At 38.1% G+C, this 24,841-nt stretch overlaps 2 protein-coding genes across 2 annotated transcripts in view; one reads left to right on the top strand and one right to left on the bottom strand.

The window, feature by feature from the left end:
* Window positions 1–15,530, bottom strand: part of LOC113658908 (A disintegrin and metalloproteinase with thrombospondin motifs 8) — a 22,213-nt gene extending 6,683 nt beyond the window's left edge. Inside the window, exons 1-10 of the mRNA XM_027171400.2 lie at window positions 14,526–15,530; window positions 13,319–13,558; window positions 12,820–12,952; window positions 12,502–12,669; window positions 10,579–10,871; window positions 10,181–10,367; window positions 9,755–9,927; window positions 9,461–9,636; window positions 9,251–9,369; window positions 1,931–2,031 (exon numbers count right to left, since the gene is read on the bottom strand). Coding sequence (XP_027027201.1) covers window positions 1,931–2,031; window positions 9,251–9,369; window positions 9,461–9,636; window positions 9,755–9,927; window positions 10,181–10,367; window positions 10,579–10,871; window positions 12,502–12,669; window positions 12,820–12,952; window positions 13,319–13,558; window positions 14,526–15,227 — 2,292 coding nt within the window. The 5' untranslated portion in view covers window positions 15,228–15,530. The remainder of the gene's footprint in view (window positions 1–1,930; window positions 2,032–9,250; window positions 9,370–9,460; window positions 9,637–9,754; window positions 9,928–10,180; window positions 10,368–10,578; window positions 10,872–12,501; window positions 12,670–12,819; window positions 12,953–13,318; window positions 13,559–14,525) is intronic.
* Window positions 15,531–17,420: 1,890 nt separating this feature from the next.
* LOC113658907 (A disintegrin and metalloproteinase with thrombospondin motifs 15) lies at window positions 17,421–24,490 on the top strand. Its single transcript, XM_027171399.2, has 8 exons — window positions 17,421–18,476; window positions 20,126–20,258; window positions 20,535–20,699; window positions 20,876–21,159; window positions 21,732–21,909; window positions 22,039–22,214; window positions 22,685–22,860; window positions 22,949–24,490. The coding sequence occupies exons 1-8, from the start codon at window positions 17,583–17,585 to the stop codon at window positions 23,715–23,717; spliced, it is 2,775 nt and encodes a 924-aa protein (XP_027027200.2). The 5' UTR covers window positions 17,421–17,582; the 3' UTR covers window positions 23,718–24,490.
* The last annotated feature ends 351 nt before the right edge of the window (window positions 24,491–24,841 follow it).

Raw genomic sequence — 24,841 nt, 5'->3', positions numbered from 1 at the left:
GTCTTAGATTTTACTGTAAAAAAAAAAAAAACACTTTGCTTTTCCAATCCTACATTTACAACCAAAATGAAACACTACAGAAACATATTTGCACTTCAGTAAAGAAAGTAATATATTACATCATAGCCCACTGTTCAGACAAAAAAAAACACTGCTGGCTTCAAGGATTTATCTGAAAAAACAAGCATGACAGTCAAAAGCCTCCATATGATCTGCAGCAGATTCTCCTAGATTTACAATAAAGCTTTACAAAGTGAGACTACTGATGTGTTTTAAAAGGCAAGATTATTCTGTTCAGTTTAGTGCGGTTTAAAGAAGATATTTGTAATTAAGATATTTATATATACTAGAAATATTTATATATAATAGAAAAATAAAAGAAAACATTTCATTTCATTATTTTTGAAGGCATCCTTCCCGACTTTTGCATTGTACAGTTTATTTCAAACGGTTCATAATAAAGTAATCTTTTTATTATGCCACCAAAAAATGCATGAAATAGTAATTACTCAATATAAAACCCATTACCCAAATGCTCAAATTTGTAGTTCATAGTTATGAAAGGCTAAGGCTCATGCTCAGCATGGATTATACAATAAGAGATCCAGCTATTTAACTCTTCTTCTGTTGCTATTATACTCAGAGAGCAAGTGTGGCAAGTGCCTCCCTTTGCTGTGTGTCAAGTTTAGACCTGAAACATTGTTTACACCTGTAGACAGTCTGTCTCTTCTTTTTAATAAAAAGCCCACAGACTTCACAAAAGCCAGCTGAAACTCAAACAACTTTTATGTTGTCTTGGATTTGCTCAAATTAATGTTTCCCCCTTTTTTAATGCATGATTTTATTTCTATGACCACATTTACACTTGGATATTTCCAGATATTTGCAGCTACATTTTTATTTATTAAATAACATAAAAAGAAAAACATTTAAATTTAAGTGATATTTATAAAAAAAGATTAAATTAAAACATTTTCTCTCTCTATATATATATTTTACAGTTGTCATGATCCTCACCACAAACGTACAGAAATGTACTAAAATACTTTACATTAAGAATTGCTGATTGTTTTCAAGGAAGAAATTTAAAGTATCATATTTGTAATTAAAGAGAATTTTGCTGACATCTTTTTTTACAGGTGACATTTTGTGGCTTTAAAAGAAAATCAGTGGCGAGATGTTGATTCATGCCTATGCATGATGCGTGTGCTGCCGTGCCATGCGTTGCTGTGCGCAAAGTAACCTGTTTTTTGTGTGCTTGTATTTCAGCTTTCTTTTCTTATACTGCGTGAATGAATCCAAAGTTAAGATGGCAATGCAAACAGAATCGGCTCCACTGAGAAACAATAGTGAGGACTTATCCATGAAAGGCTGGCGTTGCTGCAGCAGCAAGAAGTCAAAAAGCCTTATTCTAGTCTGTCTGGGGCAACAATGGCAGACTTGTCTGTGGTCTGCAGGAAGAACAATATTACTGGGCAGGTGTGCGAGACTTTGACTTTGCATAGGCAGACCACAGACCAAAACGGCAGCTTAACTTGCTGTGGCATGGTGTTCGTGACCATTTTCATTGTTGGTTATTGTTGCTGCCTTCATTGTGAAAGCACATGTGATTGCCCTGTTCCTTTTAGCTACTTATTGCTTATGTTTTGGTATTTGCTGATGGGCTTTACATTACCACACGGGATGGAGAAAGGAGCCAGATTGAAAAAGGCATATACCTAGAACCAAAGACTCAAGAATCATTAAAATACAACGATAATCCCGTGGGCAAATAAAAGTGCAAAGCCATGCATAATGTTACCAGATAGCCATACCAACTGTTTTAACTGACTGTTTGCATGCAATAAAGAAGAACGTGCATGGGACCGCTGTCACAGACTGAATTTCAGCTTTAGGCTAAATGGCCCAACATATTAGATGTTGAACTTACAGCAAAACGTGGGCCACTGGTTTGCCGTGATCTCTTTTCAGCCAGCAAATCCTTGACAGTATGCTTGACACGGACTCCCTGATACACTCGCTTGGAGTACTCTGTGAAAAGAAAAGACATCACAACATCACAACATTAAATGCCTTGACACTGTCTCATCAGAAAATGAATACATAAATATTATGTATTATTTAAATAAACTAGAAATGTTGCTCTTTAAAAAGTCTTTGGCCATCAGAATTAAAATCTTGCAAGTGGCAGACAAAATTAAAATTTTGTATTCTGTATATTTGAATGAACAAAGAATGTTCAAAAAATGAAAGTTATAAAAAAAAATAATAATAATAATAGAAAAAAATTATGCTCTGCTTCTTAAATGTATTTTCGGTAAAAATGCTGACAAAGCTCAAACTCATCTATCAGCAGTTCATGATATTCTGCCCAGAAAATAGTTTCTGTAGATGATTCATGAGTGAACTATACACATACTTTTGCCTGAGATTTCACAGGTAACATTCCGATAATAAAATGTACTGTGTACTGTGCCTGTGGGAGTTTACCTGTCAGTCAGGAACTTTAGGCAAGTTTTGATCAGTGAGAAAACCAGGCCTATAGTAAATCTAGCACTACTTAAGATCTGACTCACAGAAGAATCTGCTATATGAGTCACAGAAAGTTCAAAAGATGCATCTGAGTAACATTTAAGGGTAAAAGACAAGTAGATCATCTGGTGGGATGAGTTACAAACTACTTTCATTACAACTGTTTTACTGTTATATATTCTCTTAGTTTGTATTATAAGTGACTTGGAATAACATTCCTGGGTAGCAAATATCTGTCAACAGATGTTATATTTGCAATTTAAAATTGCTCTGAGATAGGAAATTGCATGCAAAAAGCATAGTAGTATTATGTAAAAGACCACAGATTTATGAATGAACTGCAGAGTCTATGATGTGTTTCAGTATCTCCCCTGCCTCAAAGTGTTAAGTTCTTTAGTAAGCTGAGCACTGTTTTCTCTATTTTAGCTATATATATATATATATATATATATATATATATATATATATATATATATATATATATATATATATATAATTGAAAAGACAAGGAAGTACAATTGACAGAATAATACTATACAAGAGATACACTTTCAGTACTATACAGTATATGGACCAAATGACAAAAATCCCTATAACTCAGCCATAGACTGCATTAACACACAATATCTTGACCTCCCAAGCTAAATTATTTCCTTTAGCTCACTGACAAGTGATATGGTAGGTTAGCTTACCTGCTTCCATGTTGCAGATCAGGTTTGCTTGAGTTGAGAGTATTATTAAGGCCAAGTCACTATTCCAGCAAAATGGCAGTGTCTACTTCAAAACTTGAACAGAATTTGATCATTGTACCCAAGACATCAGATCTTAAGTCTAAATGTGATTTTTCCATCAAAGCTGAATGAGTAGGCAGCTTTTGAAATGACCATCAGCAATTTGTTTAAATGCAAATAAATGGCAGGACGTTTTTCCAATATTTGCATCCGTGTTCTAGATTAAAGAGGAGAGGACACTGAAAGCATAGCAACATCACGGACGAATCCTACGTAGCTCCTTTTAGCCATTTGTTTTAAGAATCGTACTGATTGAGACAGTGAATAGCAAACATATTCTACATTAGTCTGAACACAGCACTAAGTCAATTATACTGTAGTAAAACATAAAGTTTTGATCATTAAACAAATTATAAATACAAAAGATTTACAAAACAAAATAGAACTTACATAATTCTTTGGGGGTATTGTAATGGTTAGTTTGGGTTGTTTAGATTAACCCAGTATGTTATAGGTTGGATTTGAAAGTCTACTTGTTCTCTTTGTAAATTCAAAAGAGAAGGAAAAAAGGTTTGTTTTGGCTGTGAATTTGTTCAGCTTGTTTTTTTTTTAAATGTAAGATAAAGTTTGAGTAAAATGAATAAAAAAAAGACATTTTTGTTTTAAAAAGCCTTGGCATGTCTTTTTCAATAATATTTTACTGCATGTAAAGTGCAACAGATTGTTGGCTCGCATTTAATTGGTACATACATCAGTTTAATGTACACATTAAACTTGGCATAATGACAACCATTACATGACTTCATTCTTCATTCTGAAACTAATGAGGAAACAACATCAACTGTCTTGTTTCATTCATAAATCTGACCTGAAGTTGATCATTTGCCTTGAGCCAAAAAGGTAAGTTGAGTTTCCAAAAATGTTCAAAGCTGTTCCTGTTTTAACTTGTTATAGCTTTAGGTTAAATGTCAGTTAGCACCTTTCCACCTCTCAGAGTAGCATCCACATATGATGGATTATTGCCAAATTGTTGGAGGTTAACTTTTTTTATGTATTTATTTAATCAGGTCTGTTCAGTAAAAGAATGAGAGCCTATAGGTTTTAGTTCACATGACTGTGCTGCCCTCTGGCGGAGGACTGTATAATAACACTTTAAAGTTCTCTCTTTCTAAAGAGCTTTCTGTTTTAAAAAAAAAAAAGTTAAACCATTATGACTTGGAAATCTGTTCTTTGAAGGTTCTGAAAGTATATAAAATACAGCATTAACCTTATTTGAGTAAATCTAGCACTTTGTATAATTATCTTAGTCTAATAAAGTGCATATTGTGTGGATTTGGACATATAGAGATTAAGTGACCACAGGGAAAATAGCTAATCTAGTCTCATTGGGGTTTGGAGATGGTTCTGTAAAAGACAAATGATAAATTACAGTATGATCTCCTCCCCTTGTCTCACTCGTCTTGTTATCAATAGAGAACAGCCAGTACACATTCCACTCCTCCTTTTAGAGTGGAAATATTCCTCTAGCTAAGTACTTGGAATCGTGTTACACTCTCACTCCCTTACTTTGCCTTGTACTCCTGACTACATCCAAAAAAGGGGCTCTTTCTGTAAAAATGTCACCAACTTGAAGACTGACGTCAATTCGAGACTCTCAGTGCGCCAAGAAAATCTAAGAGTGTATCTGAAAATCTGAGAAAAACATTTGTAAATGTATAAAAGTAGTATTTAATAAACCTCCACTGATATTTCATACAGATGTTCTTTAATGTGTGTTCCTGAGTCACTTCACTTATATTACTCAGTTATGTAATGTAAATGTGTGTGCTGCCTATCCCCATTTGGTTATTCATTCATTCATTCATTTATTCATTCATTTTCCCCAGTGACGCATTTTAACCAGGTCACGGTCCCTGTGAAAGTTTACTCATGGAACACTGGGCACTCAGCCTATTCACACTTACTCACTGCATTCTTACGCATCTACTAATCATGACTGTCATTACGTCACTGAACTTGCTTGAAGGAATGTGGGATAAAGCTGATGTTAAACATGAAGGAGACAGAGCCCTGCCTCTACTGAGTCAGACTGTTATATAGAACTTTACTCAGGGTTGTACAGTTAGAATATTTTCTGTATTCAGTCCAAAGTTGACCTTTTCCACAAATCTACAGAAGGATCATGTTGTACATGAATGTCATGACTAGTGTGACGGTCTGTGGGGAAATTGTGGTGACGGTGGGGGAGAGAGAGAGAGAGAGAGAGAGAGAGAGAGAGAGAGAGAGAGAGAGAGAGAGAGAGAGAGAGAGAGAGATTCTTAAAATATATAAATGACAAAAATGTAAATCATCTAAAATTCTATAAGATAATCATATACAGTATACTGATGACAAAACTAACTAAATTCCTGCTTACCTAGTGTTCTCCAGTACCCTCAGATGCAATAAATTACTGCCATTGCAATTTCCCAGGCTTCAGCAGGGGAAAAGGTAAATGTCACTGTTCCTCACAGTAAATGTCACCATTTTCATTTTTCACTAAAGTATCTCAAACCACAGAATGTATTGAAAGAAATAATGGAACATTGCCGTGCGTAAAGCAGAACTTTATAAATGTCAGGCCTAAGCATTTAAGTACAGTATAATTCAGGAGGCTCCAGGTTCAGCTGATAATTAACAGTGGCCCTGTTGTTTTAATAAGGCATGTTTCTCATTACTGCACCATTCACAGGACACCAAACAAAACATGTATCTCTGTAGTGGAGAATGGAACAAGAACAAAGATTATGTAACTAAGCCCAGCAGCACTAAGTGAGAGATTTATATTCACACCAATAGAGAAAGCCTTTGTGTGTGATTTGAAGACAGAGATACAATATTTCCTAGAAAATCGTTGCTGTCATGAATACTGATTCTTTAATGTGAACCATAAAAGAAGGTTACTGTATGTCTGTTGATTTGAAAGCATTTCTGTGTTGGAAACTAATTGCTGAAAATGTTAGATTTGAAGATTATATAAGTAGTGTTGCAGATGCACCTCAGTCATGGCCAAATGTTTAGCCCACTGCAGGATGAACCACAGCTGTTCTCAGCTATGTGTCTCCTCCTCAGAGGCATTCTGGTAAAGTTTCACATAGCCCTCTATCGGTGTTACTTCATTTTACAAAGTTCGAGGAGATGAATTGTGACAGAGTGTAGAAAAAAACACAAGCATTTAGAAAGCAGGGCAATCTGTGGCAATAAAAAATGCACTGTCTCTATCAAGCATGTCTCATTCTTCTATTTTAACTAGCACTTAAATAGCAAATAATGAAACTTTTATTATTTAACTGCCATTATAATGACATAAATGACGTAATATCTTGGGTGCCATTGTCCATTCATTCATTCATTCATTTAATACCTCTTATCCGAACTTCCGAATCTCAGGCGTCATCGGGCATCAAGGCAGGATACACCCTGGACGGAGTGCCAACCCATCGCAGGGCACACACACACTCTAATTCACTCATGCAATCACACACTATGGACAATTTTCCAGAGATGCCAATCAACCTACCATGCATGTCTTTGGACCGGGGGAGGAAACCGGAGTACCAGGAGGAAACCCCCGAGGCACGGGGAGAACATGCAAACTCCACACACACAAACACACACACATTGGGGAATCGAACCCCCAACCCTGGAGGTGTGAGGCAAACATGCTAACCACTAAGCCACCGTGTGCCCCCCCGGTGTCATTGTTGTGAGAAATAGATCCATGACACAATGATGTGATTATACAGCAATGAAAAACATGAAACATAGAAGATAAACTCAATGGACACAATCTTAACATTTACAGTACTACATGGCCAAATGTTTGTGAATATGTGACCATCACATCCATATGTGTTTGCTGAACATCCTACTTCAGGTGTTGTCCCTCTTTGCTCTTACAATAACCTATACCCTCCACAATTCTGGGAAGGCTTTTCACTAGATTTTGGAGTGTGATCATTCAGCCAATAAAGCATTAGGCACTGATGTCAGGTGATGAATGCTGGGGTTCAGTCTGCGTTTCAGTTCATCGCAAAGGTGTTCAGTGGGATTCGAGGTCAGGGTTCTGTGAAGGACACTCAAGTTCTTCCACACCATTATTAACACAACATGTCTTCATGAAGCTCACTTTGTGAACAGGGGCTACAACATACAAAGTCTTCTGAGACAATTATCTGCTTTCAGCTTTGTGGCATCAGTTTAGGGAAGACCCGGATGTGTCAGGTGTCCACATACCTTTGACCTTTTAGTTTATGTCCACCCATATCTCGTATATTAAAGCCAGAAAAAACCCAGACACAAGAAATAACCTTTTTATTTTGTTTCCATTTAAAACATATACACTTAAAAAATAATAATAATAACTCTATGAAGATTTTCTGAAATAATAAAATAGCATGGACCTTCACTGAAGGGATAATATATATTACTGTTTTCCGATATGTTTAATACATGTAATATACACAACTAGAATGCTCATATGAAGTTAACATCATGTGACAATGCAGAAACGGTTGAACACTCCTGGAGTAATACAGATCTTCAGAAAATGCATCATCACATACACGACTAAACAATTCTTAGTTTAAATTACTACAGAAAAAAGATGGAAAAGCCATATAGACTCTTTTATATCAAAATACACTTCATCATCAGTTCACTATTCTTAGAACAGATCACAACAATCCTACTAGCTCTGGACAAAAACTGTATTGCGAACACATTTTAAGACGTAATAAGAAATGAATTCAACTGTCATTAATTTGACAGATTGTTGGTGAGTTTGTTATATGACATAAATGACAGTCAGATCTAACTTAAACTTTTTTTTAAAAAAATTATGAATTCCAAGGATAGATTTCTGATATTTATGATTTATTTAATACTGATAAATTTGATCTGTAATGATTTGTAGCTGCATGGGAAACAACCAGTAAAGAGGATGCTGATTAAATATATTGAGGTAGATTTCTACTCGAAATAAAGCAATAGTGGTTTTAAATAAATGTTGGAAACAACACTTCATTCCAACAGGCCAAAGCCGTGTCATTTGGACTGGTTTAATTTTTCATCCTACAACTAAGCTTTTCCTGCTTTGCTTCAAAGCCTCGTCAAGGAGGTTAGTAGTTTGTTTGTTTTTTATTATTCTTCTGTCATTCTACTAGATCCCAGATGGCTGGAGTCCAGCACAGTTTGGTGCTTTACCAGCTTGTAAAAAACCTTCTAAACTTGGTATAAAACTAATGAGCTAGATTAATGTATTAATGTTGATATGAATCGCCAAACCATGCTGGAATTAAGCCCTTATGGACAGGTCTAAAGTTAAAGTTTGCTTAGGTCTATTTAGCACTCTTGGTACATGCATTCTCCGAACACTGGGTTGGGTTGCTTGGAAGAATCACACTTTGCTTTGTCAACAACCTTCCCAGTGAAATCAATGCAGTCCACACTGCGATGGCGTTCCCCATGACCACATGTTCGAGAACATGATGACCATGGACCTATTTGCCACATTGGACATGGAAGATCTGCACAGGGCCTGATGTCAGCAGGTCTGAAGTCTTTGTCACAGTGGTTAAAGTAAAAGCCAGCATTATCCTTGCACTCCACCGTTCTCCGAGACCATCCTGAACCACAGCTTTTGGAACACTCTGACCACTCTCCTACTACCCACTGTGGAACACCGAAAGGATGGACAGATGTCTTTCCCTCTTTTGGTTTACCAAAATAGATGCCTTTTGGGATAAAGAATGTATATTTGACTTTTGCTGGTGTGGTCTCTCCAGAGATGGACAGGAGCTGGATGGTGACGGCTTCCTTGAGTTGGCGAAAGCTCTGGATCCGTTCTAAGATGGATGCTGAGCCACTGTACTTGAGCACAGCCCCATTAGCAGGAATGTCTTGTTCGACAGTGGACACAGAGAAGTTGCCATTCAAGATATACTCACCATTTTCTCTTTTAATAGCTAGATAGATTCCATCATGCTTTTTGCCCTTGAGGCTCCGCTGCTTGATGTCAATATTGGTGGCACCTATTGGTATTGTTACAATATCACTGTACCCATGGCTGAAAATAGAAGAGCTTAAATTATTGATTTGCAATTGTTTATAATCACAGCACTGACTTTAAGGTTAAACATAAAGGTTATTGGTCTTACAGGATTTTATTATATGAGCCTGATATCTTCCGGCAGCTAAGGCCGTTCCCACCACACACACCACACTTGTCAAGCTTCTTATTGGAGCCAATCTGGAGATCACAGCCAGCTTTAATGCACTGGCCTTGGACACAGATTGATGTGGAATCTGGACTGCATGCTGTTCCATCAATGACCTACAGTTAAGAAGTTAAGGCTTTGACCTTAAAACAATGATACTAGTAACTAATTTAAAAATAAGTATGAATCCCAGATATCTTTATCATCAAAATAAAGTCAGGGCTGGGTTCTTACCTTGGCTTGAAACACTCTGAATTCACTGCTGCCTCTTGCTCTACAAAAGAGTTTGCATCGGTCCCGTGGTGATACACCAGCATATTTTGGTATCCATTGCTTGACATTTCCATGAATATCAAAGTGATTGGGATTGTTATATTTCCCACACTGTTCTTCACGGAAGCTCTTTCCTGTAATTAAAACAAGAATTTATTTATACAAAACAGAACTATGCAAGGCAGTACTAGCTCACTCCATCAGTGTTTCCAAGTTTCCTACCAAAGTGAATTACATTATTCTCTTAAAAACAGCATTGTTACCTTATTAATAGTTAGCAAATTTGCTGAGCTTGACAGCATTACCAATACTGGCACCATGTCATTGCAGAACATTTAACATTTGAAGACCTGAACATAGTGAACTACTGTGTAGCATGTAACATACCATGGCTGCTTTCACAGGCCTGTGTATTGCAGGAGCGATACTGAACTCTCTGACCCTCACAGTATTTCCCTTGATTTTGTGGAGCTGGCTGATCACACTCTCTATACGAGAACATTACTCCTCCATCACAGGAGCGAGAGCAAGATTTCCACTCTCCCCACTGTCCCCAGCCTCCATCCACCACCTCCTGCAGCCACACAAAGCCAATAACAACAACTCACAAAAACAATATCACATTGTGTGCAGCTTCATTTCAAATGTGGACATTATGCACCTCGTGTTCTACAAAGTTCTTGTGATTAAACAAAGAATATTAAGTAAATTTTACATATTAGATTATTATTATTATTATTATTATTATTATTATTATTATTATTATTATTATTATTATTACTTACCTTTGGTTCTATTACCTCCGCAGACATAGTGCAAACACCATCCAAGCACTTCCGGTTAGAGGCGCAATCTGTGCCGTCTGCCCAGGGCAAACTCCCATTTGTGGTGGTACACAGAGACTGACCATCCTCCTGGCACCAAAGCTGACTGCACACATCCCCAGCAGAGGCATTTTGACAATGTGAGAAATTTTCTCCAAAGATCTGCTGGCATTGGTGGTCCAGGCCATAAATCAGACCGGGCAACTCCGTGGGCAAGGGCAAAATCTTCTCAGGGGCATCCAGTAAGCAGTCTCCTGTTAATAAGCAGTGAGTGAGGAAAAAAGAGCACTGTAAATCTAAAGAGACGTGTATTGTGTAATAGTAGGAACGTCTGGCTCCCTTTGCTGACGTTTAGGGAGACCTGCAGGAATGCACATCTGGACGAGTGAGCTAAGAAGAGAAATCCAAATGAGAGCAAGAGCCACATGAGAGATGACTGCCAACCTCAAACGCTACAGTAAAGTAGGAGGGAAGCAAACAATTCATGAAATATATGACATCAGTACTACAGAGACAGTTACTCAGTGGAAGAACTAGTATGATTTCTTACAGTATAAGAGATTAAATATTAGAGATTAGCTTTTAAATATAAATAGAATTCTCATAGAGTCATATGGTTTTGTCTAGGCTTCTATTCCATGTAACTGTATTATATATAGAGCAAGATATTTTTGTTGGAGATTCAACTTCCTTTTTCCATTATGTTCCCTCAGAGAAAAAGTGCAGTATTAGCTCCTGCAAAGTTCAGATTCAGGCCTCTTATTGCTCTCCTTTTCTAAGACACAATAATGTTAATGTTAGATTTTGCTTCTATGCTAGACTAATAAATAAATAAATGATAAACAAATATATAATAGTTCAGCAGTACAGTCGATGATGAAAAAAAAAACGTTTGCTTTAATAGTTTTTAATATTCACTGCTTTTAAATTATTTGGTATATTGATGTTAGGCAGACTAACATAGACCTCTGAATTCCTGGTCCACAAACAGTTTACAGAGCATGCATGGTATCTCACTTGTTGAAACATATCAATCAGGAGATTGGTATAAAAGAGTTTCGATAACATTAGATGTATCATGGAACATCGGAAAATAGTGAAAATTGAGCACCGCTACGAAATCACCAAAAGGTATACTTTAGCTATAAGTACCGGTGCATTTCAGTGCACAACCTTCAGGTGTCTGCTATTGATCTGAAGAGAAGAAGGAATTTTATCTTTATGCACAATTTTGACCCAAAGTATATATCCAAATCAACAAAGGAGTGGTTTAACCAAAAGATCAACATTTTTAAATGACAAAGCCAGTGCCCAGACCTGAGTCCAACAAAAATTTGTAGGGTGACAAAGGAGTTTCTTTAAAATTTGATGGATCTAGAATGTTTTTGCCAAAAAAATAAATAAATAAAAATCTATCTCAGGTGTCATCGGGCATTAAGGCAGGATACACCCTGGACGGAGTGCCAACCCATCGCAGGGCACACACACACTCTCATTCACTCACACACTACGGACAATTACACTACGTTCCAGAGATGCCAATCAACCTTGGACCGGGGGAGGAAACCGGAGTACCCGGAGGAAACCCCCAAGGCACGGGGAGAACATGCAAACACCACACACACAAGGAGGAGGCAGGAATCGAACCCCCAACCCTGGAGGTGTGAGGCAAACGTGCTAACCACTGATCCACCCCCCACCCCCCACCCCAGATATTGTCATTTTTAACTAAAAAGGTTTTTGATGTTTTTCGAGTTGGATTTTAACACTGTAATGACACACTGAGGATGGAAATAGTTTTGGTATTTTTTTTACATCACAAACTCAAACCTGTAATTCTACCAGGGATTGTAGATATTTTATCATTGTATATACAGTACACACCATGGCCATTGTCAAAGAACTCTGTGATGTAGAATGCACTGCAAGGGGACCAGGGAGACTTCTTTTTGAAGCTGGTATAAACTGGAGCCATAACATGGTGCTTGGGCAGATTTCCAAAATACCTCTCACAGTTCTTGGAGTCGTCATGAGGCATGCTCATCACATGGCCTACAAAGAAAAATGAATAATTAACGGATGCCATGACATGAAATGATTGATTCATGGACGCAATAACATTCAGTAGGGTTTTGTAGACATATTTCTTTGTAAAGAGTAAAAAAAGTAGGTCTCTGTTAGAAGACTTTAATATATACACACCTAATTCGTGAGCTATCGTGAAGGCCGCCTGTAGTCCATTGTCTTCAATAACAAAACAGCTCCTTTTAGGGTCACACATGGTCCCAACATCAGCTATGCCGAGTGTGTCACAACTCTGCTGGCCACAAATGTCCTTGAAGGAACAAAATGAACAGATTTATGTTTTGACTCTTCATAATGATGGGAAATAAACATGTTTTATTTTCCTAATATTGTGAAAAAACGAAATATTTCTGACAGACAGCAACCTAATCAAGTGACAAAGTTTAACAATGTGGTAACTAAACAGGGTCCTAATAACATGTCTGGAATCTTTTCCACCCCTTTCCCACCACAAGACCAAGCCACACATAAATTAAATCACAGCTGGACAGGACACAGCTTATTAATCAAATTCACATGTCTACACCTTACAGAGGCCCAGCACAGTAGCAAGCGTGCATCACTACTTAAAAAGCATAGTCTGGATTTAAAAGAGTTAGATCTAGATTTTTTTCACCTCTCTGGTGATTAGCAGAGCAGTGTCATAATGCTCAGGATGTCTCTGGCTGGATGGGTTGAACTGCTGCTGCCAAGAACAGAAATTACGCAGTGCCAAGCCTCCGTTACTAGAGACAGACGGTCCAACCTCCTTGTCTTCTACTATCAGCAACTTCACTACCACCATGCTCAGAGAGTTTTTAATGCTGGGATGCTTGTAAATCTGAGCAGCCATGGACACCAGGTTTAAGACATAGTGCTGTTAAAAGAAAGAAAATAGACTTTGTATTAATCACGACTGCAAAGTTTGTTTTAAAAAAATGCTTTTGATTCATGTGTCAAATCATATCTATTTACAAGCATTTTACTTTTTTGGGATTAAATACACATTTAATCAGATGAAGTCATCTACAGTTTTAAATGCCAAAATAATCTTCCAGCCGCATCATCTTTCAGCATGGAATACACATGAATCACTTAAAAAAGCTTGTTTAAATTAAAAAACGAGGGGGGAAAAATCAATGCAAGAGACAGTAGGCTAATTTCAACAGACCTCTCAGATAGCTGGAAAATGCACAATACAAAGTTGGTTAGTGCCAGTGAATATTTTCTTTAAAAAACAAAGCTAATTGCCTGCCAATTCAGTGAGACTAACCCTGAATCTACATTATGCTTTCCCTCTGAACAGATGGCACATGCATTTACACTATTGCATATAATCTGCAAAACTCACTTAGGACGATTTCTGCCCTTCTGGGATTATCATAATATTTTCTGCTGGAAAAAAGTCTGCAGCTTAATCATTTCTCAACACGTACAGAACAAATACAAATCCTGACTTAGGTTTCAGTACACACTTCACTTAGATCATATCAATAATAATTTTATGTCAGTCATTAAAGTTTCTTTAAGCAGGAACATGTAAATGAGGAGCCTGTTTGTGGAGATAGTGGTGATTTTAGTGTTGGATTAGTTTGAACATTTAGATCTCAGACGTTTACTGGTGTTGGTCTGGATTTCCATAAATACTATGACTGAACACATTTATATGTATTTATTTGAATGTATAAGAAATTTCCTCTATCTCTGACCCCATCGTTTTATTTGATCCACTGATGTCAGATGTAACCCAAGATAAGACATGCAATAGCGTAGCACGTGTGTAAAAAGAGTTATGAAATAATCTCTGAAATGATGCATTCTCATGCGTGTCTCAGTCAACTCGCCTTTGTGTCTCCACCGTAGAAGCTCGACACTGAAGCGTCCGCCACCACCAGAGTCTCAATAAATCTCGGCACAGAGACAAAGCGTCTGCGTCTGGAAGACCCTGAGCTGATCCTGCTGGGTTTCCCTGAAACCGGGGAACTTCCAGCATCTATCTGAGCAAGTGTTTTGGTTACTTGTTGTCTTGTGATGACATGTGGCTTGTCGATGGTGCTCTCGTTCGTCCCAGTGACAAATCGCTTGGGTTTGATCTGGTACTCATCTCCATCCCAAACCCACGATCCCACAATGCCGTGACAGAGACTTACAGACACCACTGAATCATTATCAAAGTTCACAGTTCCTGTAAAGAAACAGCGTCGCAGATCCGATCCAGCTGTTGCAGTTTTACTCTTGTTCACATCTGTTAGGTCGGAAACTGACACCTGTCTTTCTGGTACGGCTGCAGATATATCCTTCGCTCTGACATGATACACTGTCATAGAGGGGGATATAAAGCTGGTGTCTGGGTATAGATTCAGTGTAAAACTGCGTCCGAAAGCTGTGAATATAAAACTCTGATGATCTTCATTACTTTTCGCTGCGCGTCTCCCGGTGCGTCCCGTTAAACGGACAGGCAGGATCTCCTCTGCTTCAAGCCCCTCGGAAGCAGTTCCACTGAACGCATAAGCAGCTAAAAATACAACAGAATACCACGGACACATTTTATCCTTTAGTCAAGAGATTTAGACGCACTTTGTGCTGCGCGTAATTTATCCTGCGGTTTATCCGCTGCGACTTGCTGCTGATTAAAAAAATTTTCTAAAATGAACGAACAAATTATCCAGCTTGTGCTTTCATCGGCGAAGACTTACAGTATGTTATATTCCTGTTTTGTCCACATACCTTGACTATAGAGGACACAAGCCTACACTATATAGAGTTAGTAAGGCTATGAGCGCTCTGTTTAGTCTGCGCCTTAGTGCACTCTGTGTCCACTAAACAGGCGCTCTTTATACTGTCCTACTCTGCTGAAGAAAAAAAGAAGAGGTATTAGGGGCTATTTTTAATCTCTGAAACTGTCTCTCCTCCCACTCACATTGCTGGTCCAGTATAAAATCTAAGGCTGTTCCTCTCGTCCCCCAGAAGAGCTGTTATGAGTTTGTTAGTTCTTCTTAAGTCAAGTCATTCTTATACACCAGAGCTTATATTATTTTCTATATACATTTAAATCCTATTTAAATCTCTTTATCTTAACTTCTTATTATGTCACCTGAAATAAAATGTATGCAGTTAATTGTCTACAAATAGCCGAATGAGACACCTACAGGTGTGGGTTTACCAGTAGACTAGAAGACTGTAAAGCTGAAATGAGCCAAATTTTGTAGAACAAACATTCTTCAATTTTAGAAATGGCCTAGTGATTTAGGAGCTGGATACATGTGTGGATGTAATGATGGCTCACATACACAAGGAGGCGGTATAGAGTTTTACAGCAATCAGTCCTTAGAGCTCAGTGATGCGCTTTGGATGACTGTAAATTTGAGTCTAATTTACGCATAATATAAGTTGAATTAATTGATTAATTAAAAAGGCTATTAGGCTGGTAATAAGGACATTCAAATACTAAAGTGCCATTAGAGTCCTAAAACGTCTTCAGAAAAACAACCGTTTATTACAGTTGCTAATAATTTTAAAGAGCCAGGCTACTGTTAATATTCAGTGAAGGAAACTTTGTGGGTTTTCAACTTCATGGTATGAAATATTTAAATGAATATTATTTGTAGCTACAAACTTAGAAACAGTGTTGAGTTGTTGAGCTGTGTTGACACTATTTAAAAAAAACAAAGGTTAGCAAATAATTCAAGGGTATTGGTTTTCTGTTGGCTTTGGTGGTAGATAAAGCTTTCTGTTTCTGTTGGGTTTCTGTGTCATCGTGGGACACAGCTTAAATGTATAACATTATTTAAATAAATTTATAAGGCTAATCATTTTTTCAACATAAAAATCATATAACATAAAAATCTGACTATACAAAAGAGAAAAGTGATTTTATGATTATTATTATTATTATTATTATTATTATTATTATTATTATTTGTTTGTTTGTTTGTTAACTTTTATTTTAATCATGTATACTTATCAAGATAAACGATCAGACCTGGAACTAAGCATAAATCATATATTTATATTATTATTATAACTACATAAGTGCCTGTATATTGCATATACCCTGTATATATAGAAAATGGTTAAATACTTCATTTCTGAAGGCGTATTTATTTAAAAATGTTTTCTTTGAGTTTGTAGGTTGTGACTGTGTAAGACCAGTTTATATTATTATTATTATTATTATTATTATTATTATTATTTGTTTGTTTGTTTGTTAACTTTTATTTTAATCATGTATACTTATCAAGATAAACGATCAGACCTGGAACTAAGCATAAATCATATATTTTCCAAAGAAATGGTGACAAAAGGCTAACACCAGAGGGCGAAAATTAGCTTGTGTGTGAATCCATGAGATGGCATTTGGCGCACTTTGGTGCATTTATCACAAAATATTAAAGCCTTCATTAATCAAAATACAAAATAAATAAAACAAAATTAGAAATGTGTATTAGAACTGTAAAATTGAAACAAAAATAGTAATTATTATTATTATTTTACGTTATACCATGTTCAGTTGCTATACAGCAGCTAGTGTTTAACCACAAATATAGTCTACATAATCTCTGAAGAAATGCGCACTTTTTAATAGATTATATATTTACACCTAGGATTTAGCACCATCAGTTAAGGCCACGCCCAAATGTCGCTCCAGCTTTAGAGTTATTCAAGCGCGCTGAGCAAATAGCCAATCAGCTCTTAGCTCCTGAACCACTCTTACTTTAGCATGAATTGTTTACGTATGACGCAAGAGATTGAACCTGACAGAGGACAGACTGTCTTCACAGCCATGGATTACAGGGGTCACTTAGTCATCAGCGCGCTGATACAGGAGAATTAAGACATGCAATTAAGTGCAAAACTAATTCGTCAAGGTATTTTGGAGGGCATCTCTGCACTAATTAACAATGTTTGTACAGTTGTTTTTTTATTGTTTAAACCTCCTGCTTATTAGCAATTTATACACGTGCCAAGAAATCGATTATTTCGAACTTGTGCAACTTGGCAATGCACCCAAAACGGACAGCGACATGGTTTTTCAAATAAACGCTTTTAAACAGGTCTTCCACCTAAACGTCGTGCCCGACTTTAGTTTTTTCGCACCTGACGGTGTATATGACAAACACACAGCACAAGTATCTTCTCTGCGCAGCTGCTTCTATTCTGGGGATGTGAACTCGGACCCTTCTTCCTCCGCGGCTCTCAGTGTGTGCGGAGGAGCGCGCGGTGCGTTTTTTTATAACGGCATGGAATACTATTTCCAGGTTAGAGGGAATGAAACAGTCGATAGCTTCCCCTCCATCGCTGGAAAGACGCACATTATACGACGCCGGACTTCCCATAACATCACTGCGAGATGCGGGGTGACATCTGGAATGAACCGAGGCACAGCAGAATCTCTGCAAATGCGCCATCGCGTTAAGGCGCACGCAGAAATAGCCACCAAGACTGCTGTGAAAGGAACAAACCGGGCCAAACGGTTCGTTTCTCTGCCCAGATACGTGGAAGTGTTGATTGTAGCTGACGAGTCCATGGCTAAATTCCACGGGGATGACCTGAAACATTACCTTTTGACTCTCATGGCCGTTGCCGCCAAGCTGTACCGGCATCCAAGCATCATGAATCTCATCAACATTGTAGTGGTGGATATAATAGTGATTTATGAGGATGGGGATGGACCCAAGATCTCCAGCAATGCTGCTCTCACACTGCGCAACTTCTGCACCTGGCAGAGAAGGTTGAACAAGGCGAATGACAAACACCCTGAATACTGGGACACCGCTATTCTTTTCACAAAGAAGGTAAAATAGAGACTTGTGTAAATTAACATTATATTAGTTTTTAATTGCACTTTTATATCAGTACTGGTTATTCTCAGCAATTGGCAAAAATGCAGACATGCGCACAATTAATGGGGCTGCAACCGAATATATGAAGACATAAAAATATACTATACCCCTAAAAGTTTGTGGACAATTTGTTGACAATCACACATGAGAAGGCAATCACTGTTCTGAGAAGGCTTTAAACTTGATTTTGGATTGTGTCTGTAGGAAATTGTGTTCATTTAGTCATGACATCATTAGTGAGATCCGACAGTGAGGTTGAGGTCACAGCTTTTTGCAGGACACTCAAGTTCTTCCAGACTAAACTTAACTTAAACTCAATCTTTATTGAGCTTTGTGCATTGTGCTCAGGGGTATTGTCATGCTGGAGAAGATTTGGGACTCTTCGTTCCAGTGAAAGACACTCTTGACAATTTTGTGTACCACATGGATACATATGAATTCAGAAAATGTAGGCAGCATATGTGAGTTGTAGGCAGTACACATACAGTAAGACATGTTATGTACAGTAATCATGGGCTGTAAGTAGGTTTACAAGACAAGCAGTGAATATACAAATTGCTATTCCATAGAGATAAATGTTGAACATTATAGAGGTTGAAATAAAGGATCAAATAAAATGTAAAGGAACAAATATTTAAAAAAAAAACAGGACAATGCAGTGAAAAGAAAGAAAGAAAGAAAGAAAGAAAGAAAGAAAGAAAGAAAGAAAGAAAGAAAGAAAGAAAGAAAGAAAGAAAAAGAAAAAAAAAGAGGAATTCCCCTACATTCCCCTAGAGTGGTAGTAAAGTGGTTGAAGTACTTGACCAGGACTCATGTGCCAAGGCCACTTGTTACTGTTGAATAGTAAAAAGTAAGGCATTTAAGCTTAAGCTCTTGTGGAAGATTAAGCCTTTTATCCTAAAGAAAAAGCACCATGGTATTACAGTGCACTGATTTGTGTGGTGTATGTACAGTAATATTGCCAACTGACTGGAAAAAATACTCTTGATCTTTTCATTACACAAATAAGACTAAACCTTTTTCAACTTCCTGCCAAGTGAGTGGTGTGTAAACGTTTAACAGTTGCTGGACGATGGCCAAAGCTATGAAAATGTAAATCTCAATATGAAAACAGTAACATTATGAGAAAAAAAACATTTCCATTCAATTTAGTCAGACTGCCCATGATGCTTTTCACTACATAATGAAGAAAGCTTTCTCAGTAAAATCCTTAGTTAAGTTCCAATTTAATTCATTCACCATAACAATTCTTTATTCATGGAGGCAACAGCTGGCCATGCCATGATCATTCCTCTCTCAGTTATCATCTGTGTTTTCACTACTTATTTTCATAGACATTCTTGACCACCCCTGTTGGTCATTTAGAACTGCACTTCTCATTATTTGGCCAGACAGTAAAATTCACAGCCTAGTTTGCTGATCAGGACCAAGCTGACACCCCATGATGCACATTACATCGGTATTTCAGCTACAATGAAGCTCTTACTTTCATCTGTACATTCAATGGGACTACAAATCCTGCTTAAAATAACACTGACTTTGCAGTCTGTCTCACATCAAATCTCTACTTCCTGATTATGGGCTATTTAAAATTCCACCAGGACTTGTGTGGGGCTACCACCTGTGACACTCTGGGCATGGCTGATGTTGGAACCATGTGTGATCCCAAAAGAAGTTGTTCAGTTATTGAGGATGATGGTCTACCCTCAGCCTTTACCACAGCACATGAGTTAGGTAAGCTCAATGAGTTCACTTCGATGTTTACCTGTTAAATACATGGTATCAAATTTTGTCTGCATAATTTTTAACATTAATTGTTGGACCTACTGTAGATGTAGGCTTTGACCTGAACTGTCAAAATATTGCTATATGACAACAGTGATGAGAGCTGCTAATAAGCTATCAAGTGTTATAGAACATTCTCAAAGATAAACATTTATTTCTGTACAGCTTCTAATGCATAGGAAATGAATGCAAAAAATTCATCTCAGTGACTCTTTCCATGTCCAGGTCATGTCCTCAATATGCCACATGACAATGTGAAGGCCTGTGAGATGTTTGGGAAAGTAAAGGACAACCACATGATGTCCCCTACTCTCATCCAGATTGATCGCAAAAGTCCCTGGTCCAGCTGCAGTGCAGCCATTGTGACAAGCTTCCTGGAGGCTGGCCATGGTAATGCATACTGCATGCATAGAATGTGTCTTTTTATCACAAGTTATCTGTGATACACACCACACTCTCTCTCATTAAAGCAATGCCCTTAACTTATTTTAATTTGTACAAATAGCTCCCATGTATTTAATAGGGCAAGTGCTATATTCAACATAGTCCTGGTCTGGTTTCTAAAGGTGACTGTCTACTGGACAAGCCCCAGAAGCTGCTTGCATTACCAGATGATCCTCCAGGAACTGCCTACAGCCTCATCCGCCAATGTGAGTTGGCATTTGGTTCTGGGTCCAGACCCTGTCCATACATGCAAGCCTGCTCAAAGCTATGGTGCACAGGCAAAACCAGGGGGCAGCTGGTGTGCCAGACTCGCCACTTCCCCTGGGCTGATGGCACAAGCTGTGGCAACAACAGGATCTGCTACAGCGGTTCTTGTACTGATAAGAGTACCACCATGAAACCCACGGTGAGAGTATGGAAAAGTTCTAATATTGCTCCATTTCATTCCACTGTAAAAGCAAGTTTGATCTCGTTTTTAAATGAATGTCTAGTTTGTTGTTTCACTCAAATCCCATGATATTTAGAAGGCAACTTAAGGGGAAATCAGATCTTAGACAATGAGATAATACATTCTTACAGAAATGCTAATATTCAGATGCCAGTTGCTGCTTTTTTAGAAACCCTTCAGACCACCAATTCTTTGCAGTGTCTAAACCCAGACTGACCCCCATTCTTTGTTTAAATTATTGTTTATTTGATGTTTGATGTTCTACTTTTGTCCTCTTTTCTATTAATATTAATTGCAGAGGAAATGTTTTGGATTATTTTTTCTTTTTCTTGGTTTGCTGGTCATATTAGGAGTACTTGCATCATTGTCATTCTTGTTCTGGTACTTTTTACATTTGTTAAATTTGTTTATTGTAAATGACACATTGTATTAAACAAGAAATGCTTTCTTTTAGTAAAAACAACATAAATTTGAGATGAAATACATCAGCTCATTCTGTACATGAAGGTTCTTAATGTTTTCTACCACAGGTAGACGGACAGTGGGCTAAATGGGGAGCATACGGATCTTGTTCTCGAACATGTGGAGGAGGAGTTCAGCTGGCAAAAAGGGAGTGCAGCAGCCCTGTTCCAGAAAACGGGGGCAAATACTGCCAAGGCCTGCGTGTAAAATATCGCTCCTGCAATCTGGAGCCATGCAAATATTCAGGTAAGCAAGATGTCTGTTTCATCTCGTCTGACATGCACAAGGATACTTGTAAGTTTAGATTTCTTTGTGGCAATGTGGTAACCCTGGCTGTGTTTATAAAATGTACTGATGTTGTACTGCACTTGGCAGGCAAAAGTTTTCGAGAGGAGCAATGCGAGTCCTTCAATAACTTCAGCCTCAACACCAGCAGACTTGGACCCTCTGTAATGTGGGTCCCTAAATACTCTGGAATTTCTCCAAAAGACAGATGCAAACTTATCTGCAGAGCCAGTGGCACAGGATACTTTTACGTACTGGCTCCAAAGGTGTGGACATTACTATCTCTGCATTCTCTGTCAAGAATTACATAATCTCAAGTATCAGAGGAAGTGGGCAACTCTTATGTTGATTGTAGAAGTTTATTTGTGTCAGATATGGATGTGTAAAGTGAGAGGCACCAGAATAAGTTACGTCAATGGCAAGCCGGGAAAAGGAAAGAGTAGCTGTGGACAGAATTATATGCAGCTGTAGTGTTTCGGTCAGAACCAGCAGAAAATAAACAAATTACAGAGTGAACCTCTCAGACAGTGATACTCCCATTGTGCTTCCCTGAGGCTGAGTAGCTTGTACGGTATGTTCAATCACCTCCCTTCGGAAAGACCAGTTTTGTATAACGTAACACCGTTTAGTTCTGTCTGAGTGTTCTGTATTAGGCAGTCACTGCTAGTGTAAATACATTAGACATTAAGTTTGTTAAGCAGAGTGCAATGACGGAGTGTTTTTTCTGTGTGAGCAGGTCCTGGATGGAACGCTCTGCTCCCCAGATTCTTCAGCAGTCTGTGTTCAAGGGAAGTGCATCAAAGCCGGCTGTGATGGAAAGCTGAGCTCCAGCTTAAAGTATGACAAGTGTGGAGTGTGTGGAGGGAACAACCAGAACTGCCAGAAATTCTCCGGAGTGTTTACCAAACCTGTGTACGTTGCATTTTAAGTGTTTCCATGTTCTAAACTATATTTGTGTGTGACATTAGATGTCAAATATAACAGCTGTTCTTGTTTTTAGACATGGATATAACATTGTGATCACCCTACCAGCCGGAGCTTCAAATATAGACATCAGGCAACGTGGCTACCGCGGTTTGGTCAACGACGACAACTACTTAGCAGTCAAGAACATTCATGGTCAGTATCTTCTCAACGGCAATTACGTGGTGTCTACTGTTGGGCGACACATCATTGTAAACGGCACTACACTACGCTACAGTGGAACCTCCACAGCTGTAGAGAAGCTACAGGCAATGAGACCCCTCCAGCAGCCCTTGACAATAGAAGTGCTGTCTGTGGGGAAAATGACACCTCCACGTGTGCGCTATTCATATTACCTGAACAAGATGATGAATAGGAAGATTCTAAAGAAGGGGGAGACGAAGCATTTACAGAACAGCATTCTGGTAGACACCAACAAGGTGCAACTAAAAAAGCTAGCCTACCAGAAACCATCCAGCAACTGGGTTACCAGTGACTGGGAAGAATGTTCTGTAAGCTGTGGCAATGGATTTCAGAAAAGACTTGTCCAGTGTCTAGACTCAAATGGGAAAGCAACTGAATATTGCGACAGCAGTCAAAGGCCTAGTTCTCTGAAGGTGTGTGGTGAACCTTGCCCTATGTGGAGTATCGGCGAATGGTCTGCTTGCTCCAGAAGCTGTGGGAAAGGTTTCAAGAAAAGGGCTCTACAATGTATCACTCAAACCGGGCTCCTCCTGCCAAGAGACCACTGCTCAAGCAAAAGGAAGCCCCAAGAACTGGATTTCTGCAGAGTTCAAACTTGCTAGAGACTTGTTAAGACTTGCAAGAACTCTTTTAAGCATTGTGGACATGGTCCATAGCACTGTTTGGTTTTTTTTCAGTCTAAACAAACCTCTTGATTTACATTTGCTGTCACTTGGGTCTCTCATGGTTCATCATGTGTACCATGATTCAGCAGGAGATAGTTACTGGTGAGACTACAGACATACATGTTTGAAAAGGCTGAGGTAAAAAAAAAAAAACGCTTGCATTTTTGTGATGATTTACCTACCTCATAAAGACACTGACCCATAGTACAAGATTATTTGTTATATTATTATAACATTCATTTTTACATGTAAAAAAAAATATGACAAATACAAAATTCAGCAGACAATATTTAGAGAAACATACATTCATCTCATTTGTACAACTGAGCAATTGAGGGCCTTACTCAAGGGCCCAGGAGCGGCAGCTTGGTGACCCTGAGATTTGAACTCACAACCTTAATAGGCCAAAAACTTAATCACTGAGCTACAACTTCCTCACATGATCATGGTTCAACATTAATTGAAAGTATCTGTGTACTGGTTTTATTCTCTGCTGTATTTAAGGAGATCTATTGTGTCTAGTTAGACAAGACTTAAACATCTATTGCTTGATATAATTGTACTTAGGAAGAGTTTTGTTTTTGTTTTTTCGAAAAATTCACACGCAGATTGGTTTTGTATTTTGTATCTTATGCTGTAGTAAGAAGCACTTATATTTTGTTACCAGTTTTCTTTGTATACTGTGTATACATAATTTTAACTGTGCATAAATAAATATGAAATACTGTACATACTTCAACTTTTTTTAAACAATGCTTATCAAATATAAAATGGAGTTTCCAAGCAACAGAGAGCAGAAGGTTAGATCATTTTGACAAGCTGTAGTCACTAAGCTCTGTGATGGAGTTGGAAATTACTGGTGCTGCTTCAGCACACTGTAATTCTGCTGATACAACTGTTCTGTATCTCGCAGGAAAAACAGCGGCAGCCTACCACATGCTGAATAATCTTTTTGTACTGTCAAGGAGAATAAGACCCACTCACACATATATCTAACTGCACATGCAGCGAGATTTGTTTTTCCAGAGATGCCAGAGGAAACCGGAGTACCCAGAGGAAAC

The sequence above is a fragment of the Tachysurus fulvidraco genome, chromosome 11, assembly GCF_022655615.1.
Source record: "Tachysurus fulvidraco isolate hzauxx_2018 chromosome 11, HZAU_PFXX_2.0, whole genome shotgun sequence".
Classification (NCBI taxonomy): Eukaryota; Metazoa; Chordata; class Actinopteri; order Siluriformes; family Bagridae; genus Tachysurus; species Tachysurus fulvidraco.
This window is presented reverse-complemented; position numbering and strand designations above follow the sequence as displayed.

What these genes read in the sequence shown, in the direction of transcription:
- LOC113658907 (XM_027171399.2), top strand. Translation starts at nt 17,583, where the DNA reads ATGTTTGTACAGTTGTTTTTTTATTGTTTAAACCTCCTGCTTATTAGC. An exon ending in TTTACGTACTGGCTCCAAAG is followed by an intron (nt 22,215 to 22,684) that starts GTGTGGACATTA and finishes CTGTGTGAGCAG; the next exon opens with GTCCTGGATGGAACGCTCTG. An exon ending in GGAGTGTTTACCAAACCTGT is followed by an intron (nt 22,861 to 22,948) that starts GTACGTTGCATT and finishes TCTTGTTTTTAG; the next exon opens with ACATGGATATAACATTGTGA.